The sequence below is a fragment of the Dasypus novemcinctus genome, chromosome 27 (assembly GCF_030445035.2).
Source record: "Dasypus novemcinctus isolate mDasNov1 chromosome 27, mDasNov1.1.hap2, whole genome shotgun sequence".
NCBI classification, from domain to species: domain Eukaryota; kingdom Metazoa; phylum Chordata; class Mammalia; order Cingulata; family Dasypodidae; genus Dasypus; species Dasypus novemcinctus.
The window spans coordinates 32,305,186-32,324,169 of record NC_080699.1 but is presented as its reverse complement, the minus strand read 5'-3'; the positions used below and the strand labels follow the sequence as shown (position 1 = coordinate 32,324,169).

Below are 18,984 nucleotides of genomic sequence, written 5' to 3'. Positions count from 1 at the left end.
TTAAAAGTTTGAATATATAAATAAATGTTCAGAAACACATGGAATTATGAAAAACTATTATTCCTACCTCACACATCAGTATGAAAAAAGTTACTAGATGATGTTTGTTCACACATGGATTAATAAAATGAAAAATACACACACATCACCCTTATTAAACATATACAAGCAATACAAATGCATATTGGTATATAATGTATGCAGATAAGCAAACAGGCTACATATAAAATATACACATATATGGATCACATACACTTAGGCACATTCATGGATAGACAAAAACATGCACAGATATTGATACTTTTGGTAGGATTTTAAAAAATAGAGTATGGAGATAAGAACTGCTTAGTACACAGAAAGCCAAGAAGGAAGTTACTTCTAGTTTTCAAGGAGAATAACCTCACCTTCTCATTACAACTTTGGATTTTATGGTGTGAGTTTAAGACTGCTATCTCAAGGGGGTATTAATATTTCATATCTGATGGCAGGCTGATGACAAAACAAGCACAATTCTTTGCATGTGAGACCAGTCAGATGATTTTAAATATACACTTCAACCTGATGTAAAGGCTCATACTGAGTTGAAGAGGAGTCAGTATCCCTGTGCCCGGGGCACAGCATAAAGGCATTGAATAGTAAATGGTATAGTGTTATTGAAAGATGACCATATTCATCGCCCTAATGCAATTTCCTTGGAGACATTGAGATTCAGAGGCATCAGGAAGAACACAATCATGAGCTGCCACCTAGAAGTCATCATAATATTGAAACTGAAATATCTGGACTTCACTCTGAGGGGCTATTCTAAGGAGAGATATTGAAAGATATCCAGGCACTGCACCCACAAAGACAAGGTGTGTGAGCTCAGCAGCTGGCAGGGGGAAACGCTGGGAGTTGCCAGCAAGAGCTGCTGATATAGGTTAATGAAAACTATTACCTCTCAGGAAAAAATAGCAAGTTTTTTGATTGCTGTTCTCAAGAGCACCCATGAGAGCTTAATTAGGAAAGAGATTATGAAGGGAATTTACTGCTTAGAAGTTATATTCCCAAGCTATTATCCAAGTTGTGAGCCTCCCTTTCTATTTACACTACCTCTCTACTAAATAGCCAAGGAGATTCACACATTCTTTTTGCAGTTTCCAGCAACTATTTAGTGTTTATAAAATAAATAACATTTTATTGAAATATATCATTCATTAATGAACATATGTAAACAATAGGTATATAGTGTATCTATCAGCCAAAGGGGTACTGATGCAAAATACCAGAAATCAGTTGGTTTGTACAAAGGGTATTTATCTGGGGGTAGAAGCTTACATTTACTAGACCGTAAAGCACACTTCCCTCCCCAAAGTCTTTTGCCACATGTTGGTGCAATTTGGCTGCTGATGTCTGCCAGGGTTCAGGCCTCCTGGGTTCCTCTCTTCCTGGGGTTCATTTCTCTCCGGGACCAGCTCCTCTGTTTTCTACACAAAGTCAGCAGTAGACTATAACTTCTCTAGGCTTTGCCTTTCTCCACAAGGCCAGCTGAATACTATCAGGCGAATGGCTCTGTCTCTCTCTCTGGGATTTCTGCCATGTCTAAGGAGCTGTCACTATTCCTCTGTGTTCTTCTCCTGTGTGTTCACTTCCCGGGCTCCAGCCTAAAACTCCAGCATCAAGACTCCAACATCAAAAACTTCAACTTCAAAACTTCAAAACTCCAACTGTCCTTTGCCATGCCCTTTATCTGTGAGTCCCCATGCACAAAGGGTGGGGACTCAACACCCTACTGACACGGCCCAATCAAAACCCTAATTATAGTTTAATCACATCTAGGTACAGACCACTTTATAAAAATAATCCAATATCTGTTTTTGGAATTCCTGAACTTTATCAAACTGCTATTATAGTAAAATACGTGAATTTATAAAACAAACATGCGTATCATCATGTAAGTTTCCCATCGATCTCCCCACCACCAACACCTTACATTTTTGTGAAACATTTATTACAAACTGTGAAAGGACATCATAACATTACTACTAACTATAGCCCACATCTTGCATTTGGTATCTTTTCCCCCTGACCCACCTGGTTATTAACATACCCTATATTAGTATTATATATTGTTTTTGTTTTGTTTTGTTTTGTTTAAGGCTTTTTTCCATTTATTTGGTAAATACGACAAGGCTAACAAAGTAACAGTGAATGAGATCTCTCACACACACTATTTGTTAGAATGCAATATGCTGTAGCTTTTCATGAACTATAGCACCCAAAATTGGAAAATTTTCATATTTTTGACCTAGGTAAGCCCACATCTAAAAATCCATTCTAAGGACACAATAAAAGATGTGGACAATATTTATGTATCATCTGCTTCTTCACAACATTATTTATAGTAGTGAGCATTGGAAATATCTAAAAGTTCAAAATAGTGCCATGGTTATCAAGTAATCAAATATCCAAATAATGGAAAATTATACTGTCATTAAAAAAGCATATTTAGGAAGAAAATTAATAGCCTGAGGAAAAATGCACAAAATAATTTCAGAAAAAGGTTTTAAAGTTACTTATACTATTTCTTTAAAAAAATTATTAAGAGGAAATGTACCATATTATCTCTGGTAATGAAAAGTTGAGAGATTATAATTTTTGTTTTATCATTTTCTATATTTTCTACAATGAATATGTACCCATAAGAATAGAAAAATAACATCAAACAAAACCTTTACCAAAAACTAAAGCCTTTTGAAAGGTCACAGTTTAACGGACAGCTTTGCTATGGAGTTTCTCTCAGTACATTCAAAACAGTACTGCTACAGCTATTGGGCAGCAAAGTTGCATAAAATTACAGAAATTCACTCAAATATTGTCACATCAGTTTATTGAGGAAATTGTGTTGCTATATGTTAATTCAATTGACTTGATTACTTTTCATTACGTCAAACAAATGTCCAAAGTCCACCAGCCACAAAGTTATACAATTACACTTTCATATTTTGTTCAGGAACACAAAAATCAAACACAAAGATACAAAGGCATGTTGAAGTGAAAATGAAAATTGCCTTCAGCATCTCTGTTGGGCATTTTTTTTCCCCAGAAGGTAGCAATTGAGGGCCAGGAAGTACAGTGGCTTAGAAGAAAGACTAAAAAGGAGCATGTAGAAAGCAAAAACAAATTTTTTCTGGATTTCATTTTTAGAGTTTCTAATCTTTTCAAGATTTTTTTTATGTTTTGCACCAAAAAAGGCATCTATACTTTTCATTCCCCGCTTGTCAACTTTAGCCAGAGCCTTCTGAGCAGCAGTCATTTTGTTATTTTTCTTTTCCATCTTCAAATCGTTACTGTTAAATTTAGTGTAATCTTTTTTTGCTTCTACAGGCTCATCTGATAACTTGATTTTCTTTGATGGAGGGTTTGGCAATTAAGTCAAAGGTTCTGGAAGCTTTACGTATTTAGCTAAGTCATCACTTAATTTTTTAGAAATGTATTCAGATATCAGACCATGGGCATAACGAATATAATCCTCTTCCTTATCACTGGAAACCTGGTCCCCAGATACAAACGCAGCCGACTGCACCCGAGCTCCAAAAGTGACCTTACTGGCTTTTAACGCTGCAGCAGTCTGACCGTTTTTTCCAGCCACTTTAGTGTCTTCTCTTTGCTGTATTTCTAATATTTCTAGCTGTCTATTTCTTTCTCCTCTGTCACATGGTGAAGGAACTTCTCCAGTTCGGGAAATTTCAGCAACAAGGTGCAATTTGGAAACATGTCATCCCCATCACTTGATCTAGGGGCTGAAACTTGCCCTCTTTATCAGCCTTTTTAAGATAGTGGAGAACCAGAAATAAGGGCTCCATTGGTGTGGCAAAGTGGAGTTGACCTTCTAATTGAACCGACTGATTTATAAACCAAGAATGGTGTTGCTCCTTGAAAACTTTTATTTCAAACAGCTGCTGTAGACACATGTTGAACAAGTAAACGGCTCCTTCCCCTGAACATGGGTTAGCCAGTTTTAAAAACATAAACCCACTTTTCATCTTCTTTGGGGCATCTTTAAAATAATCTGGGAGCAGGACCACGTGCTGGCGGGCACGCGCCGCGCCCCCGCGCTCCCGGCCGGCCGCCATGCTGGCGCCCCGGGACCTCTGCTCGCGGGCCCGAGCTAGGCCCAGCCGCCTGCGGTGCAGCAGGGCGGGCCCCCGGGCGCCGGAGCCGGCCGGCAGGGGACGGCGCTCCGCATCTCGCTTCCAGGGTTTTGAATTCCTCGCCGGGCCCTCCTCCTGCTTCCGGGTCTGCACTAGGTGCGCAGTCGCGCGCCCGGAGTGTATATTGGTTTTTGTCCATGAAGAACATTCTCATGCTTGTCCTTTTAACCTTAGTCCATCATCCACCACTGGATTCCCTGTGTTATACAGTCCCATGCTTTGTACAATCCATTCGGAGTGAACAATCAGTGGCTCTCATTTTCATCAGAGCTGTGCTGTCAGTTTTAGAACATTTTCATTACTCCAGAAGGAAAAATCCCATACCTCCTTACAATGCATAGTCAAAAAAGGTCACTTCTGAATCTGAGATTTTATAATGTGAGTGAAAAGGTAAGAGATCTTTCAAAGAAAGGTGAAAATGAGAATAGTATTCTCAGGAAAATAAAGGTTCTTCCCTATGGATGAAAGAATGTTGCATAAAGAACTGTTGAAATACAAAAAACGTATTCAACTCTGGTTAACATTACCAATCTCTTCCACCATGGCGTTACCTCCTGTGGATAGAAACTATGTCTTATCATTCACCGTATCTCTTCATGTTCTTTAAAATAATTCTATGCACTTAGTAAGCATTAGGGATTGAATTTAATAAATTCACATAGTTAAAATTATTTAATTTAGAGATCACTTCTTCAGAAATGTTTCTGAGTACAATTTTAAACAAGACCAGGTACCCTTTGATTGATAAAATCAAAGGATACTGATCAGATGGATTCAATGCATAAATTACAATAGATAAGTCTTGTCCAACAAAGTGCTATATTCTATGCCTATAAAATAAAATCACCCACACAAAAGTCTTTAAAGATTTTAAAACAATGGTTTGAGGAAATACGGGTTACTATGGGTAGACTATGGGGCATCCAAGAAATGACACAGCCTTCCATGGGACTGACACTATGATTCCAGCCGTAACTTAGCATCTTCTGAATAATCAAGTGCTGGCAATACTCTCATTACTTGTGTATATACATTGCTGTCTCTGGACTCTTTCCTTGCTGAATTTTCTTCAGAAATTATAACTTTATGCTAAAACAAAATGCTTTGTAATAGGAACTTTCTTTGTTCAAACATCTTACTTAGGGCAACTATGACATCCTTATTCCACTGTAGATCAGGAGGATCAGCACTGGCACAATAATGGTATAAAACAGGAAAGACATTTTCCCTTGGTCCAGGGAGCTGACAGATGATAGCTGCAGGTACATGAACACCACACAACCAAAGAAGACAGCAACAGCTGAGATGTGGGAGCTGCACCTCTTGAAGGATTTGAACCTGCCCTCAAAGGAATGGATTTGCAGAATACTGGCAATGATAAAGACAGGATTCAAGGATGACAAGAGTTGGGGCAAAGATATTGAATGCACTGAAGTACCAAATTACCACCTCATTGATAAAAGTGCTGGAACAGGAGAGAGCCAGTAGTGGAAAAAGATCATAGAAGTAATGGTTTATTATATCAGACTTACAGAAATACACTCTTAACATGCAGGCTGTATGCACTGTGGTATCAATCGAACCCATTATATACACCCTAACTACCATCCAGGAGCAGACCTGATAAGACATGGTGACATTATAAAGCAAAGGACTATAGATGGCAGCATAATGGTCATATGACATTACAGCCAACATGTGAAATTCTGCAATAATAAAAAGAATGAAGAAGTAGAATTGAGTCATTCATGCTGCATAGGAAATAATATTCCTCTCTGACACAAAATACATCAGCATTTTGGGGTCAGTGACTGGAATAGCAGAGATCAATGAAGGATAAGCTGCTGAGGAAATAGTACACGGGGTGTGCCAGAGAGTACTGAGCCCAGTCAGTGTGTTCATGCCCAGGTTCCCCACTACTGTGGCCACATAGATTCCTAAGAAGAGAAGGAAGAAGGGCAGCAGAGGTCAGGTAGTTGTGAAAGCTCAGCAAGGATGAACTCAGTCACTGCGAGTTCATAAAGTTCCTCTGGGAATTTTATGTAGGAAGAGAAGAAGGAAATTTAATATAGGTGTTCAATATTTCACCACACAATGAAGTATGAAAGAAATGCAAGTCTTATCAACTAGATATCTACAGTTCTTTTGGTCTATAAAAGACTCTGGGATTCCAATAATCTGGGATATGTGAATAAATACTGAATTGAACCATCCCTGTTTTTATTCTATGTTATAGGATTGGGAATTAGTATTACCTAGTCTCTCAACACCGAAAGAACTGGTCTCAAAACTTTGATTGATTGTTCTCAGCACTACCCATACCTAATTTATAATCCCTTCAAATCTCTTGCAGCATAAATATTAATATTAGAATTTTATATAGTAGATAACTGGGTATCATAGAGATTGAATATTTGGCCATAGTTAGGCATATAATAAATAGGCGATCAAACTTAAGAGACAAGGCCTATTTGTTTCTATGTAAGGTCCTTTCCAGTTTCACCTTCCTTCCATCTGTTCTTTTAGCTACTCATGTCTGTTCTCCTATTTTATCACTTTGTCTTATCAGAGAAATTGTTCACAGCAATTAAAGTAAGGAAAGGTCATATAAAGAATTGACAATAGTGTATTCACCACTGCTCCAGGATGGATTCCCTTTCAGCTGAGTACCAAAAAGCACCATTTCAAAAATACAGAAATATTGTCTCTGGAAAATAGCTGGATACTTAACACTAAGTGTATCACTCAATTTGATCCCCAAATGCAAGAAGGTTGAGTGTTTTATTACTAGCAGAATACAACAGTACAGAACACTAAATCCAAAATGCATTCCTTCTAAAGACATTTATGGAATGCCCACCATGTCTTAAGTACTTTTTAGTCACTTGATGTGCTCCATGACCCTTGGAGTGCATATTCTGTAGGACCCAAGCTGCAGTATGGCAATTTTACATGACACTTGGATTGTGGGAATGTTGTGTGTATTGTGTTGGTGTATTTTTCACTCACCTTCAAATCTGATGTTTTAAGAACCTCTGTCATCTCTCAGGGACAATTAAGAACAACCCATAAAGAACATGTGCATGGGTTGTGAGTTTAGAATGAAATTGATGAGTTCCTGGCCCAGGATACTGTGATGACTGTTCTATTTTTAAAAGCTTGAGATCCAAAAGATATGATCTGAAACTAGAGGTATAAAAAAACAAAAACACGGGTCCGAGCATTTAGATAGAAATGATTGGATCAGGATCTTTCTATTCAACACTTATCATCACCTTCCAGTCACTTCATAAGTATTATCTGACTTATTTTCTCCAGCAATCTTATGCAATACAAGCTTATTATACCCATTAAAGATGAAGAAACTGCAATTCAGAGGCTCCCGTAACTTGCTTATAGTGACTCCATGGCTTTACATTATAGATGTAGAAATGAAAAATTTGACATGGAATGAAGTTGTAATACTAAACTTGAGCCAATACAGGTATCTTCTGGAAATACCATGCTGCAAAAACCAAAGCATGCACAAAACACAAGCTAGATTCAAAGAGCATAAGAGCTTAAGAAATGTTATAATGATGATGACTAAGAATAATTTAGTGATTCAAATTAAACCAGAAGAGATTTCACTGAGTTGACTTACTTATCCATCTCACATTAGTCAATAAAGTGAAGTGCATGCGGATAAAGGACTCATCTTTCCCAAATTGTCAATTGCATCTAAAGTTTCCCTAAAAGCAAGGTTCCATTCTGGCACTAAAACAACTGCCTGTGTTATTTGTACTTATACTGTGCAAGTCAAGCTGAAAACAGTTAACTAAAAAGCCAAAATATAATTCTCTTTTAGTACCGTATTTTTTTCCTAAGATTTTTCTAGTACAACCCTCATGACAATTACTATGATGTATCAAATATAACCTTAACCTTTGGGTCTGGCAATTTTCATATGCTTACTATTTTGTTGATCATCATTTACCTTAAAGTTGTGTAAAATCTTAGTAATTATATTTGAAAGTTAGGGTTTTTATAAAAAAGAGGAAATGGTTTTCTGTCATTCTTTTGTTGTTAAAGTGTCTCATCTGTTGTAGGAGAATTCACTCATGATTCTGAAGATATCCTAGAATGAGCATCTCTGATTAGCTTTAAAACACTATAAAAGTTATCTCGAAAGTTATTTATCTAGAGTTAAATGGTAGCACCAGGAAAAACAATTTGCTTTGAGATTTTTAATCATTAAAAGTATTGCTAACCTGTTAGATCTGCTTCTATGAACATTATTAAGTGATGTTATTAAACCCACTAATATTTATCTGGGCTGATGAGTGATGCACTTAACATTTCATGGTGTTGTATTATTGTAGAGCTTCTCTATGATGCAATGAAGGTACTGACATGATAAATATATTATTATTTATACTTCTACTTTAAGTTTTCTTTAGATATGTAATGCCTGAGAAGATACAATAAATTTAACATAAGATAATAAGAGATATGAACATTCAAATTAAAATTAATTATTAAGTATATTTCACATGAAAATTTTATACTAGATAAATAGTTCAATTACAAAATAACATGCAAAAGTTCAAAAAACATTAATGATTAATGATATTCATCATTTTAGATCCCACAGTAAATTTTTGCCTCAAATATTAAGTACCTAGTGTATTGATATAGATATACCTATGATACATCATAGATACTTGAAAATCATATTATGAATAAATAACAGTGAGTGAATAAATAAAAAGATATATGAATTACTGTATTGAGAGGAATGTTTAACTGAATTATCGCCACCCTAATAGTTTCAAGTCATAAGTGTGGAATGAGCACACTTACCTATCTTCTGCCTGTAAATCTTATTGGACAATTTTATTTGCAAAAGGAAAATGGTGTATGTTTGCTTTGTAAATCCACAACTTTTACTATACATTTATTTTTATGTATATTCATATGTAAATGATATAAAAAAAGATAATAATAATAATAGGGTGGGCTGGGGGAAAAACTTTGGTGAGTACTTATTTTGACAATGCTCTTTAATCATTAGTTTAAAATGTTTAACAACAATGCTAGATATTGATGGTAGGGTATTATGAGAGTCCTGTATGATGCTGTGCATGTTTGTAAGTTCACAACTATTACTATACACTTATTGTTTATGTATGCTTATGTGTGAGTGATATACTTCAGTATTTTTTTTAATGCAATAAACCTTGAATGAGAAAAAAACAAAAGGAAAATGGTGCCAGATGCTGGTGTCAGCTGTCTTAGCTCCCCAGCATTCTGCTGTCCTTAGTGCTGAGAAGGCAGGCACAGTACCGGGTCTCAGAGCCCCTCTGAAGCTGGTCTGCATCACAGGTCAGCATCTCAAATTGAAAATGTTCAGTGTATTTCTCTTCAGCTTCAGGGTAATAAAAACTCTAATTTCCAGTCACCTGAGCAGTTCTGATAGCTGGGTTTTGAAGGTTTGTACCTGGTTTACATGCCAAACATCAAATAACAGGGAGACAAATACTCTCCAAGGACTTCCAATTCTCAGAGAAACAAGCTCTTTAGAAAACTTATAATTTCAGTTGGCATTTCCCAAGTTGTCTTACCTTTTCCTTGAAGTGGGAATTCCCTAATAACTCTTCATTTGTCAATTAGTGGTAAGGATTTGTGCGTGGGGATGATGATCACATGGAGATTTTGTTAAAATGTAGATTCTAATTCAGCAGGTCTCAGTGAGGTTTGAGCTTCTGGATTTCTTATAAACTCTTAGGCAGTGATATCGATTCTCAGCTCCCATTGTGATTAGCAGCTTTTACAGCCCTCGGTCGCATTCTGAAAAATGACATCCGGCTAAGAAGTCAGCTGGAAATGTTTAATTAATGCATAACAATGTATTGCCTTATACAAAATATGTTTAATTTTACATGTAATTAAGTAAAATATTTATTTGGTTCAAAAGTCAAATCTATATGTAATTGGACTTTAGGGATCAATGAGTAAGAATTTAGAATATTGATGTATTGCATTACTTTTTGTGGTGTTCTTAATGATCTAACATCTGTTTGCTAATTTGAATATTTAAAAGGAATATTTTATCATTAGGAATCTATGTTTCTTCTCATTTCTCATGTTTTGTTTTGTACTTTTGTTTTACCCAAATTGGGAATAATTGAAAGTAATCTTTGATTATAAGCTGAATCAAGGTAAATTTGAAATCAAGTCTGGGAATCTCTTATAAAATAGGGTTAAATAAATTAGATTCAGTTTTTTCAAAGGAGATTATCTTAGGGCAAGATCAATTTTTCTCAATTGTGACTATGTATTTAAAACCTTCTAGGGAGTTTTCAAAAATCCCAGGCTGTGCCACATATCAATTAAATCAAAATCTCAGGTTCTGAGGCCAGATATTTATATTTTTAAACCTAGAAAATGCCTCTCAAACTTAAATGTGTACAGGAACCACCTGGGGATTTTATTACAAATGCAGATTCTCTTTAATTTTGGGACTTGAGATTATACATATTTACCCAACTCTCATGTTTCGCCAGTGCTGCTGGTCTGTGACCACTCTTTGTAAATCAAGGCATTAGATCATCTCTTGTGTTTACTTCCTTCCACTAAAATTCTTTCAGATTTGAGAAAATTCTTTCATGCTAAGAGATCAACAAGTTTCTTTAGATTTTGGAATTGTAGTAGCTATGGAATTCTGGGATATCTAAGGGAGAATACTATGTAACCATCATGCCACCTCACAGGCGCACAGACTAAGGGTGACTGTTACTTCAGTGAACTAAACACAGGAGTGAGAAAGAGAGTAGAATAGTCAGAAACGGGAAGGATATAAACAAATTTTTTCAGGGATGATTATACAATAATGAAAACTAAGCAGAGACCCATAAAATCCATTCTCGATATTTGTCAGGTTGTGAGTTCTCATGCAGCAGAAAGAAAAAAAAAATATATATATATATAACGTTAGATTGGAGATAGAGATAGATGATAAATACATAGATAGATAGATAGATAGACAGACAGACAGACAGTTTGAATTACATCATGTCTTGGTCTTCGACACAATTGCATTTTTATGCACTTCTACAAATATTTAGTTAATTTTGCTTTAAGAATTCTACCATCATCCATCCTTTTATAAACTAATCCAAGGTATAAACGTGCATTCATCTTCATGCTTTCCTGTACTACCTTCAACACACTTCTAATGAGCCATTAGTCTTATCAATTGAATTTTTCAAATCTCTTGAAAATCTCCTTTATAGTTTCATTTCCACTGATGTGTAATAGATTTTCTCAGAATAATAAAATCACTACTGGCTGGTCTCCTATATTTCGGTTTCATTTTCTTTCCCTCACTCTTCCATATCAAAATAAATGTGATATTACTAACATGCAAAACTAATCATCAAATTTAATCTAATTAAATATATCTAGCAGTTCCTGTCCCTTACAAAATAAAGATCAAAGTCTTTTAGTGACCCAGAAATGTTCTATGAACTTCTTTTCTATCCTTATCTTTGTTTCCTGCTACATTGCCTGGAGTACTGTGTGTAGCTTGATTGGATTACCCAAATATGTGTTTCTCTCTGTGCAGTCTTTTCCTCTCTTCCTTGAAGAGACGGCTGTCTTTCACTTAGTCTGTATCCCCTATATGAGGCCAAGTTCCGGTCATTCAGAGTCATATCCAGTAGGATTCTTATGGTTGCCATTTGTTAGTCTCTTTGTATATATCACATAGTATATGTATATATGACTATGGTCTGTTGGACAGAGCACTGTTTTTGGACATTAGATCAGATTTGTAGTTGGCCATTTCCCTTACTTTATATGATGAAAATTAAATAAAATATAAATATAAAGGCTCTTTGAGAACCTACCACAATGAATGAAAAAATTAAAAGAAATATTATATATTTTCATTCTATATTTGATAAACTGTAGGGAGCACTGCAATTTGTTATACTGTATTAGTATTACAGAGCAGCATCCAAAGAATATTAGTTTTAGTAGGACATTTTGATTTGGAGAGAGATAAAAGGCAATTGAGCATTTAAAATATAATACAAATTCAATTATAAGAAGTTAAATGCTCTGAAGTAATAAAGTAATAAAATGAGGGGTGAGAAGAGATGTTTTAATGGTGAAATTGACATGAAAGAGAAACTGTAAATTATGGAGCGAAAGAGCATGAAAGGCTTGGTAACAATAAAATTTAACAGAATTCATGGATTTTATGAGCTTTTGACACATAAATAACCACATCAAGTTGTTATAAATATAAGACAATTTTGTATGGGTTGACCTTATACAAGTAGTGGCTATCATGTGTAACAATTTGAGCCTCCATAATGAAAAATAACCTAGTCCTGCTCCATTTTTCTCTTATTTGCACAGCAAGATTCTCAATATTTTGACTACATCAAAAGGAAAAGTGAGAATTGCATGGAAGATATTCAGAGGAGAGCAACTGTATCATATATGGAACTGGGAATACTTAGTGTAGAAAGAACTGCTTTAGGAGTCCATAGATCTACGACAGTTACCTGGGGGTCATAGAGCACTGTCAGTGAAATGGTGAGTCCTGGAGCCAAACTTCTCAAGTTTATTTTCATGCTCAATTAGCTTATGCCATCTGAGACTTTGGGTATGATATGCAAACTCTCTAAGCTTCAGTTTTTTTATCTTTAAAATGGTATTAATACTAGTACTTGCCTTGGAAAATACTATTAAGTATCATATTTTAGAGTGTTTGGTAAGTGCTTACTATTCATAAAATCTTGATAAGGTATGTTACTATCCTCCTCCTTCTCCTCCTCCTCCTCCTCAACAGCAGCAGCAGCAGCAGCAGCATTCTAGTGGTTCTTGTTGTTTGTATTATTATTTAAAATAAAATTAGGGATCCTTTTGCCCTTAGCAGATACTAGTAATTTATTAACAGGTCTAATCTGATTGGTGGTAATTGTGGAAGGTACAAACACTTCCAGAGAATTCATTTCCACATAGTGCTACTGTAATATAGGTTTGAAGGACAAGGATACCCAGAGGGGAATTTTGCAGATGTGTTAAATGGGAAAAGAAGCATCGCTGGATACACAAACTTGAAGAATTAATCTAACAAATTGCATATCTCATCAGAGGGAAGACCTGTTTCTTATATGATGACATTACATTAATTCTATCCATGAACCTGCTCTATGCCCAGAATTTTCCTAAGGGCATATTTGACATCCTTATTCCGCAGACTGTAAATGAGAGGGTTCAGCATGGGAACGACAACAGTATAAAACACAGAGGACACTTTCCCTTGGTCCATAGAGCTGACTGATGATGGCTGCAGGTACATGAATGCTGCAGACCCAAAGAAAATAGCAACAGCCGAGATGTGGGAACTGCATGTGCTGAAGGCTTTTGACCTTCCTTCAGTGGAGGTGATTCTGAGGATGCTGGCAATGATGAAGATGTAGGATGCAAGGATGGTGAGGGCAGGCATCAGGATGTTAAATGCACTTAAGCACAGAACCAGTAACTCATTGATGTAGATGCTTGAGCAGGATAACTCCAGGAGTGGAAAGAGATCACAAAAATAATGGTTAACTACATTGATCTTGCAGAAAAAGAGTCTCAACATGAAACTTGTATGAATTGTAGAACCAATGAATCCCAAAATATACACTCCCATTGTAAGCCAGAAGCAGACATGATAGGACATGATGACATTATAAAGCAAGGGGTTACAGATGGCAACATAGCGGTCATATGCCATTGCAGCCAGCATGTGACACTCTGCAATAGCAAAAACCAGAAAGAAATAGAGCTGAGCCATGCATCCGGGGTAGGAGATGGTGTTCTTCTTTGTCACAAAGTTTACCAGCATTTTGGGGGTAACCGCAGAGGAATGGCAGAGATCAATGAAGGACAAGCTGCTGAGGAAATAGTACATGGGGGTGTGTAGGGGAGAACTGAGCCCAATCAGTGTGATCAGGCCCAGGTTCCCCACCACTGTGACCACATAGATTCCTAGGAAAAGGAAGAAGAGGGGCAGCTGGAGGTCAGGACGTTGTGTCAGCCCAGCGAGGATGAACTCAGTCACCATGGAATGATTTCCAGGGTCCCTTATCCTCTCGGCAGCTTCTAAAGTTAAAACAGGGAAAATAAGTGCACATGTATGTGTGTATGTCTTTGCCCGTGTGCAAAAATGTATGTATTTGTCCGGATGGGGAATGATCTGGAGATCATTATTTTCTCCCACCTCAGAAGAAATTCATATTGCAGAGAGTTCTTGAGCCTCTCCAGCTACTTGGAAAACCAATGATTCTGGTAGCCTAGAGAAGAAATTATAGAATTCAAGGACACTATAATTAAGCATATCATAACTTTTTAATAGAAAACAACAATTTAGGAATTTATAAGTCAGTCAGAAGGAAGGAAACTAGTATTATTTCTAAGGGTTCTTGTTTTCATTTCTTATATTAATGCCGTGCATATTAAAAAGCATAAAGATTAAATTTTCATTTTATCCACAAAAAGGAAGGGTAGTGAATTAGTTCTGTAATTAAGAAACAGTGAGTTCATAAATCTCTGAAAACTTGTTATATTAGTTTGAGTTATTTTCCTTACTAAAATCCCAACTAAAAATAACTGAGTGGTCAGACAGCTGCTGGTAACTTTCATGTAAAAGTAGCTGAAGTAACTGGGGATATTTGACTAAGAAATAAAAATCCACATAATACATTGCTATCTTCAAATGTTTAAAATGTTGCTATATTTAAGTGGTATTGGACCTGTTTTACATGTCTCCAAGAGACTGACAGAAAACTACATGCTGAAAACTAGGAGACAACATGTATTTTTTTCACAATGAAGAAGATTCTGAGATCAGAAATACCCAGAAATGGAATAATTATCTTAATGTGCTGCATATTACTCACCACTAGAAATATTCAAGCATGGCCTGAATAATCACATAGCAGAATATATTCAAGGACACAAATACTGGATGGGACATTTAATTAAATCATCTTAATTTTCTCTTCCAATTCCAATATTCAAAGGTTTTATCATTTTAAGTGCACTGATACCATATTAGACAGTCCTGGATTCAAATCTCAGCTTAGCCATACTTTCCTTGCTTGAATTGGGCAATTACTCCACTCTCCAAGCATTTTAACAATGGAACTGTTATATCTTTTAGTGGTGTTATGAAACGAAATAAAATATTGTCTATAAGGTGTTTAGTATAGTTCCTGGCTTAGGTAAGGGCTTAATAAAGGTTAGTAATGTTGTATAATTTTAACCTATTGAATTTCTCTCCAAAATCTTTCATGTACCCACAATTTTCAGTACCGTGTTCATGACCATAACTTATTTTCTCAGCATATTGACCTTGTTTCTTTTTTCTACATTAATATACAAAATAATACAGAGATAAAGACTTATTTCACTGCAGAGTAATCTCTTAAAATCATCAATATTCTCCATGGTCTCCAAATAAATTTCAAACCAAATATCATGTCTCTGCATCCATGAATTTGTTTATTACATTTATATTTACCCACTACACTTATCATATGGTAAGCCTCAATAAGTACGTGTTCAGTGAAATTTTTAAAGATGTGTAGAGATAAATTAACATAAACTGCATATAAGTGAACAAAGATATCTCTATGCCTGAGTTGAAATGATAAACAAAGAAGTGCTTACCTTAATTTTGGGAGGGACAGGAAGATATGAGAACCTGTGCTAATAAAGGAGGGTAAATGTAGAGAACAGGTGGGGACATAAAAATAACAATTTGCATGTCCCTTTTCTCTGGGAAGCAGGTAAGTATAAAGAACTCCAAGAATTTATGAGTCAGAAACTGGGATTGAGTATTCTCCCTCTTTTTTACTAGAGAACTCAGTGCTTTGCAGTGATCTCCTCCACAGTTCTAGAAGGGAGATGATTCTGAGGATGCTGGTAGATAATGGAAAACTAACCTTGCAGTACTGAGGGAGTACTTGCTGCTGATGGAGTCATAGCCTTAATTCCCCTTTGGCAATTATTCTCAGTCACAGGTCCTTGCAAAGGCCATCTTGCCCTTGGCAAAGTTTGGTTGATCTGATATGAATATTTTATACTTTAAGTATAAATACTAAGTGCCTTATTAGAAACAAACAATCTTTATGACTTCCCATTAGAATCTTATCCCACAGGTATCAACTCATGGGAAAAGATATAATTAAGGTGTCCCTTTTCCTCCATTGACTTCTAAGTATTTAATAATTTCTCATAGGTATGATTTATTGCTCTTGTTAGATACTGATTGGAAACAAGGATGTGCTATATTGTTAGGGCTCCAGTGGGTTTCCTGTTAAGTTATTTAAAATTCAAACTTTCAGGAAATTTTGATGACATAGACTAAATGTATTTTTAAAATTTTTATTTTATTTTCCTATGACCTCTTTTTTTTTTTTTAATGTTACGTTCAAAAAATATAAAAGGTTCCATATACCCCCTTCCCCCCCCTCACCCCAACTCTCACAACAACAACCTCCCCCCATCACCATGACACATTCAACACACCTGGCAAACACATCCTGGAGCATTGCTGCACCACATGGAAAACAGTTTACACTGTAATTTACTACTCTTCCCCAGTCCATTCAGTGGGTTATGGCAGGATATATAACGTCCAACAGCAGGGACAACTCCAAGTCCTGAAAATGCTCTCACATCACCTCTCTTCTTCCCTCTCCCCGCCCTCAGCAACTACTGTGGCCACTTGCTCTACATCACTGCTACAATTTCTTCCATTAACAGTCAAACGAGTTCCACAGTAGAATATCAGTAAGTCCACTCTAATCCATATTTTATTCCTCCATCCTGTGGGCCCTGGGATGGTGATGTCCACCTCTATGTTGAGAGGGGCTTAGATCCTACATGGATAATGGATGCAATTCTCCTACTTGCTGTTGAAGGCACTCTTGGTTCCTTGGTGTGGAGGTTTACCATCTTCGCCTCCCTGTTAGCTGGTCTGGGTAAGTCCAATAAACCAGAGGGTAGGAGATGCAAGTCTGCTGAAGTTCAGGGCCCAGCTGGCACATGGATAGTCCAAAGATTCAAGTCTCCTGAGTATATACTAACCCTAGCAAGAACCAGAGGTTCAGTAAAAGTGACAGAAGAGGCATGTGTAGAAAGATCATATCTGAGTCCAGCTCCATCACACTCAGAAACACAAATTTCAAAGTGGGGACAACTAACACAGCAGTGAATTCCAGAGCCAATTGCTATGACCATAGAACCTGTGGGTCTCTGTAGCCATCAGGAGAACCAATACCTGGGGTTGTATCTACTTTGGCTGTCTCTGGGGACCTACTGAGGTGTGCATAAGCATGAGCCCTCTGATGACCTCCTGACTCTTTTTTAAAGTTTCTTAGCCATATAAACTTATTTGTCTTTGCCATTTCCCCATTTTATTCAAGGTGAAAAAGCAGTTTTAACACATGATCCTACATGTAGGCTGAGATATTCTACTGCTCTGCATTGACCCTTTTATTCAAGGTCTTATTCTAGTTACATCATCAGCTGGTGCTTAGTAGTAATCCCTCAGCACTAGGGAAGTTCATCCCTGGGAGCCATGTCCCACACTGGCAGGAAGGTAATGCATTTGCATGCTGAGTTTAGCTTAGAGACTGGCCACATTTGAGCAACATGAGGGCTCTCAGGAGGTAACTCTTAGGCCTCTTGCAGCTCGAGGCCTCGTTCATATTTCAGGCACACATTCTCATAAGCATAGTGATCAGTATCAAGGGCTCATTGTTGGACCATCCTTCTGTGTGGGTCTTTGCTGTTGCATTTGGGGGATTGTTGCTGTTCCATTGGGGAATGTGATAGAGCTCTCCTGGTTAGGAACTCAGCACTCCCTCAGGTGTCATGTATAACTGCAACTACTATGAAAATACCCAACATACATCCAAACATTTTTATGTACCCTATATACATGCCCTGGCCAACTCCCTCCCAACCACAAGTGTTCCTCCCCTGCCACCTCTCAGTGGTCCAAAGCTTCTTAAAAAATGGGAAACAGACTTTGGCCCAGTGGTTAGGGCATCCGTCTACCATATGGGAGGTCCGCGGTTCAAACCCCGGGCCTCCTTGACCCGTGTGGAGCTGGCCATGCGCAGCACTGATGCGTGCAAGGAGTGCCGTGCCACGCAAGGGTGTCCCCCGCGTGGGGGAGCCCCACGTGCAAGGAGTGCACCCGTGAGGAAAGCCGCCCAGCGTGAAAAGAAAGAGCAGCCTGCCCAGGAATGGCGCCGCCCACACTTCCCGTGCCGCTGACTACAACAGAAGCGGACAAAGAAACAAGACGCAGCAAATAGACACCAAGAACAGACAACCAGGGGAGGGGGGGGGGGAATTAAATAAATAAATAAATCTTTAAAAAAAAAAAAACTTAAAAAAAAAATGAAGCCTAATATTTTGCCAAATTTAATTAATAGGAAAATGAAATATAGTGATAGGTTTAAAGATTAGAAATAGAATACATACTAATTTAGAAAAACTAAAATAAACTAAAAATAAATTGGGGATGAAAAATGAAAAATATTACATAGCTTTGTTTTTGATATTTTGCCATTTATCTCTGCAATATGTGTTGCCCTGTATGTGCAGTGGCAAGGCAATTTCTTTCAACTCTTCATCAGTGTCTAAATGTATTTTATGACATCATTTCCAACAGGTGAAAAATAGTAAACCAAGGAAAACAACTTACTATGTAAGATTTGAAAGTTTTATTTTA

At 36.9% G+C, this 18,984-nt stretch overlaps 1 protein-coding gene and 2 pseudogenes across 1 annotated transcript; all 3 read right to left on the bottom strand.

Moving 5' to 3' along the window:
* Positions 1–3,052: 3,052 nt before the first annotated feature.
* Positions 3,053–4,115, bottom strand: LOC101424553 (ribonuclease H2 subunit B pseudogene; annotated as a pseudogene).
* A 1,226-nt stretch (positions 4,116–5,341) lies between these two features.
* On the bottom strand, positions 5,342–7,873 carry LOC101425003 (olfactory receptor 8G50-like; annotated as a pseudogene).
* A 5,507-nt stretch (positions 7,874–13,380) lies between these two features.
* LOC101425450 (putative olfactory receptor 8G3) lies at positions 13,381–16,220 on the bottom strand. The gene is made up of 2 exons (XM_004469318.1): positions 16,181–16,220; positions 13,381–14,336 (listed from the first exon to the last, which is right to left on the bottom strand). The coding sequence occupies exons 1-2, from the start codon at positions 16,218–16,220 to the stop codon at positions 13,381–13,383; spliced, it is 996 nt and encodes a 331-aa protein (XP_004469375.1).
* Between the last annotated feature and the right edge of the window lie 2,764 nt (positions 16,221–18,984).

What these genes read in the sequence shown, in the direction of transcription:
- LOC101425450 (XM_004469318.1), bottom strand. Translation starts at nt 16,220, where the DNA reads ATGACTCCATCAGCAGCAAGTACTCCCTCAGTACTGCAAG. An exon ending in TACTCCCTCAGTACTGCAAG is followed by an intron (nt 14,337 to 16,180) that starts GTTAGTTTTCCA and finishes TTTTAACTTTAG; the next exon opens with AAGCTGCCGAGAGGATAAGG.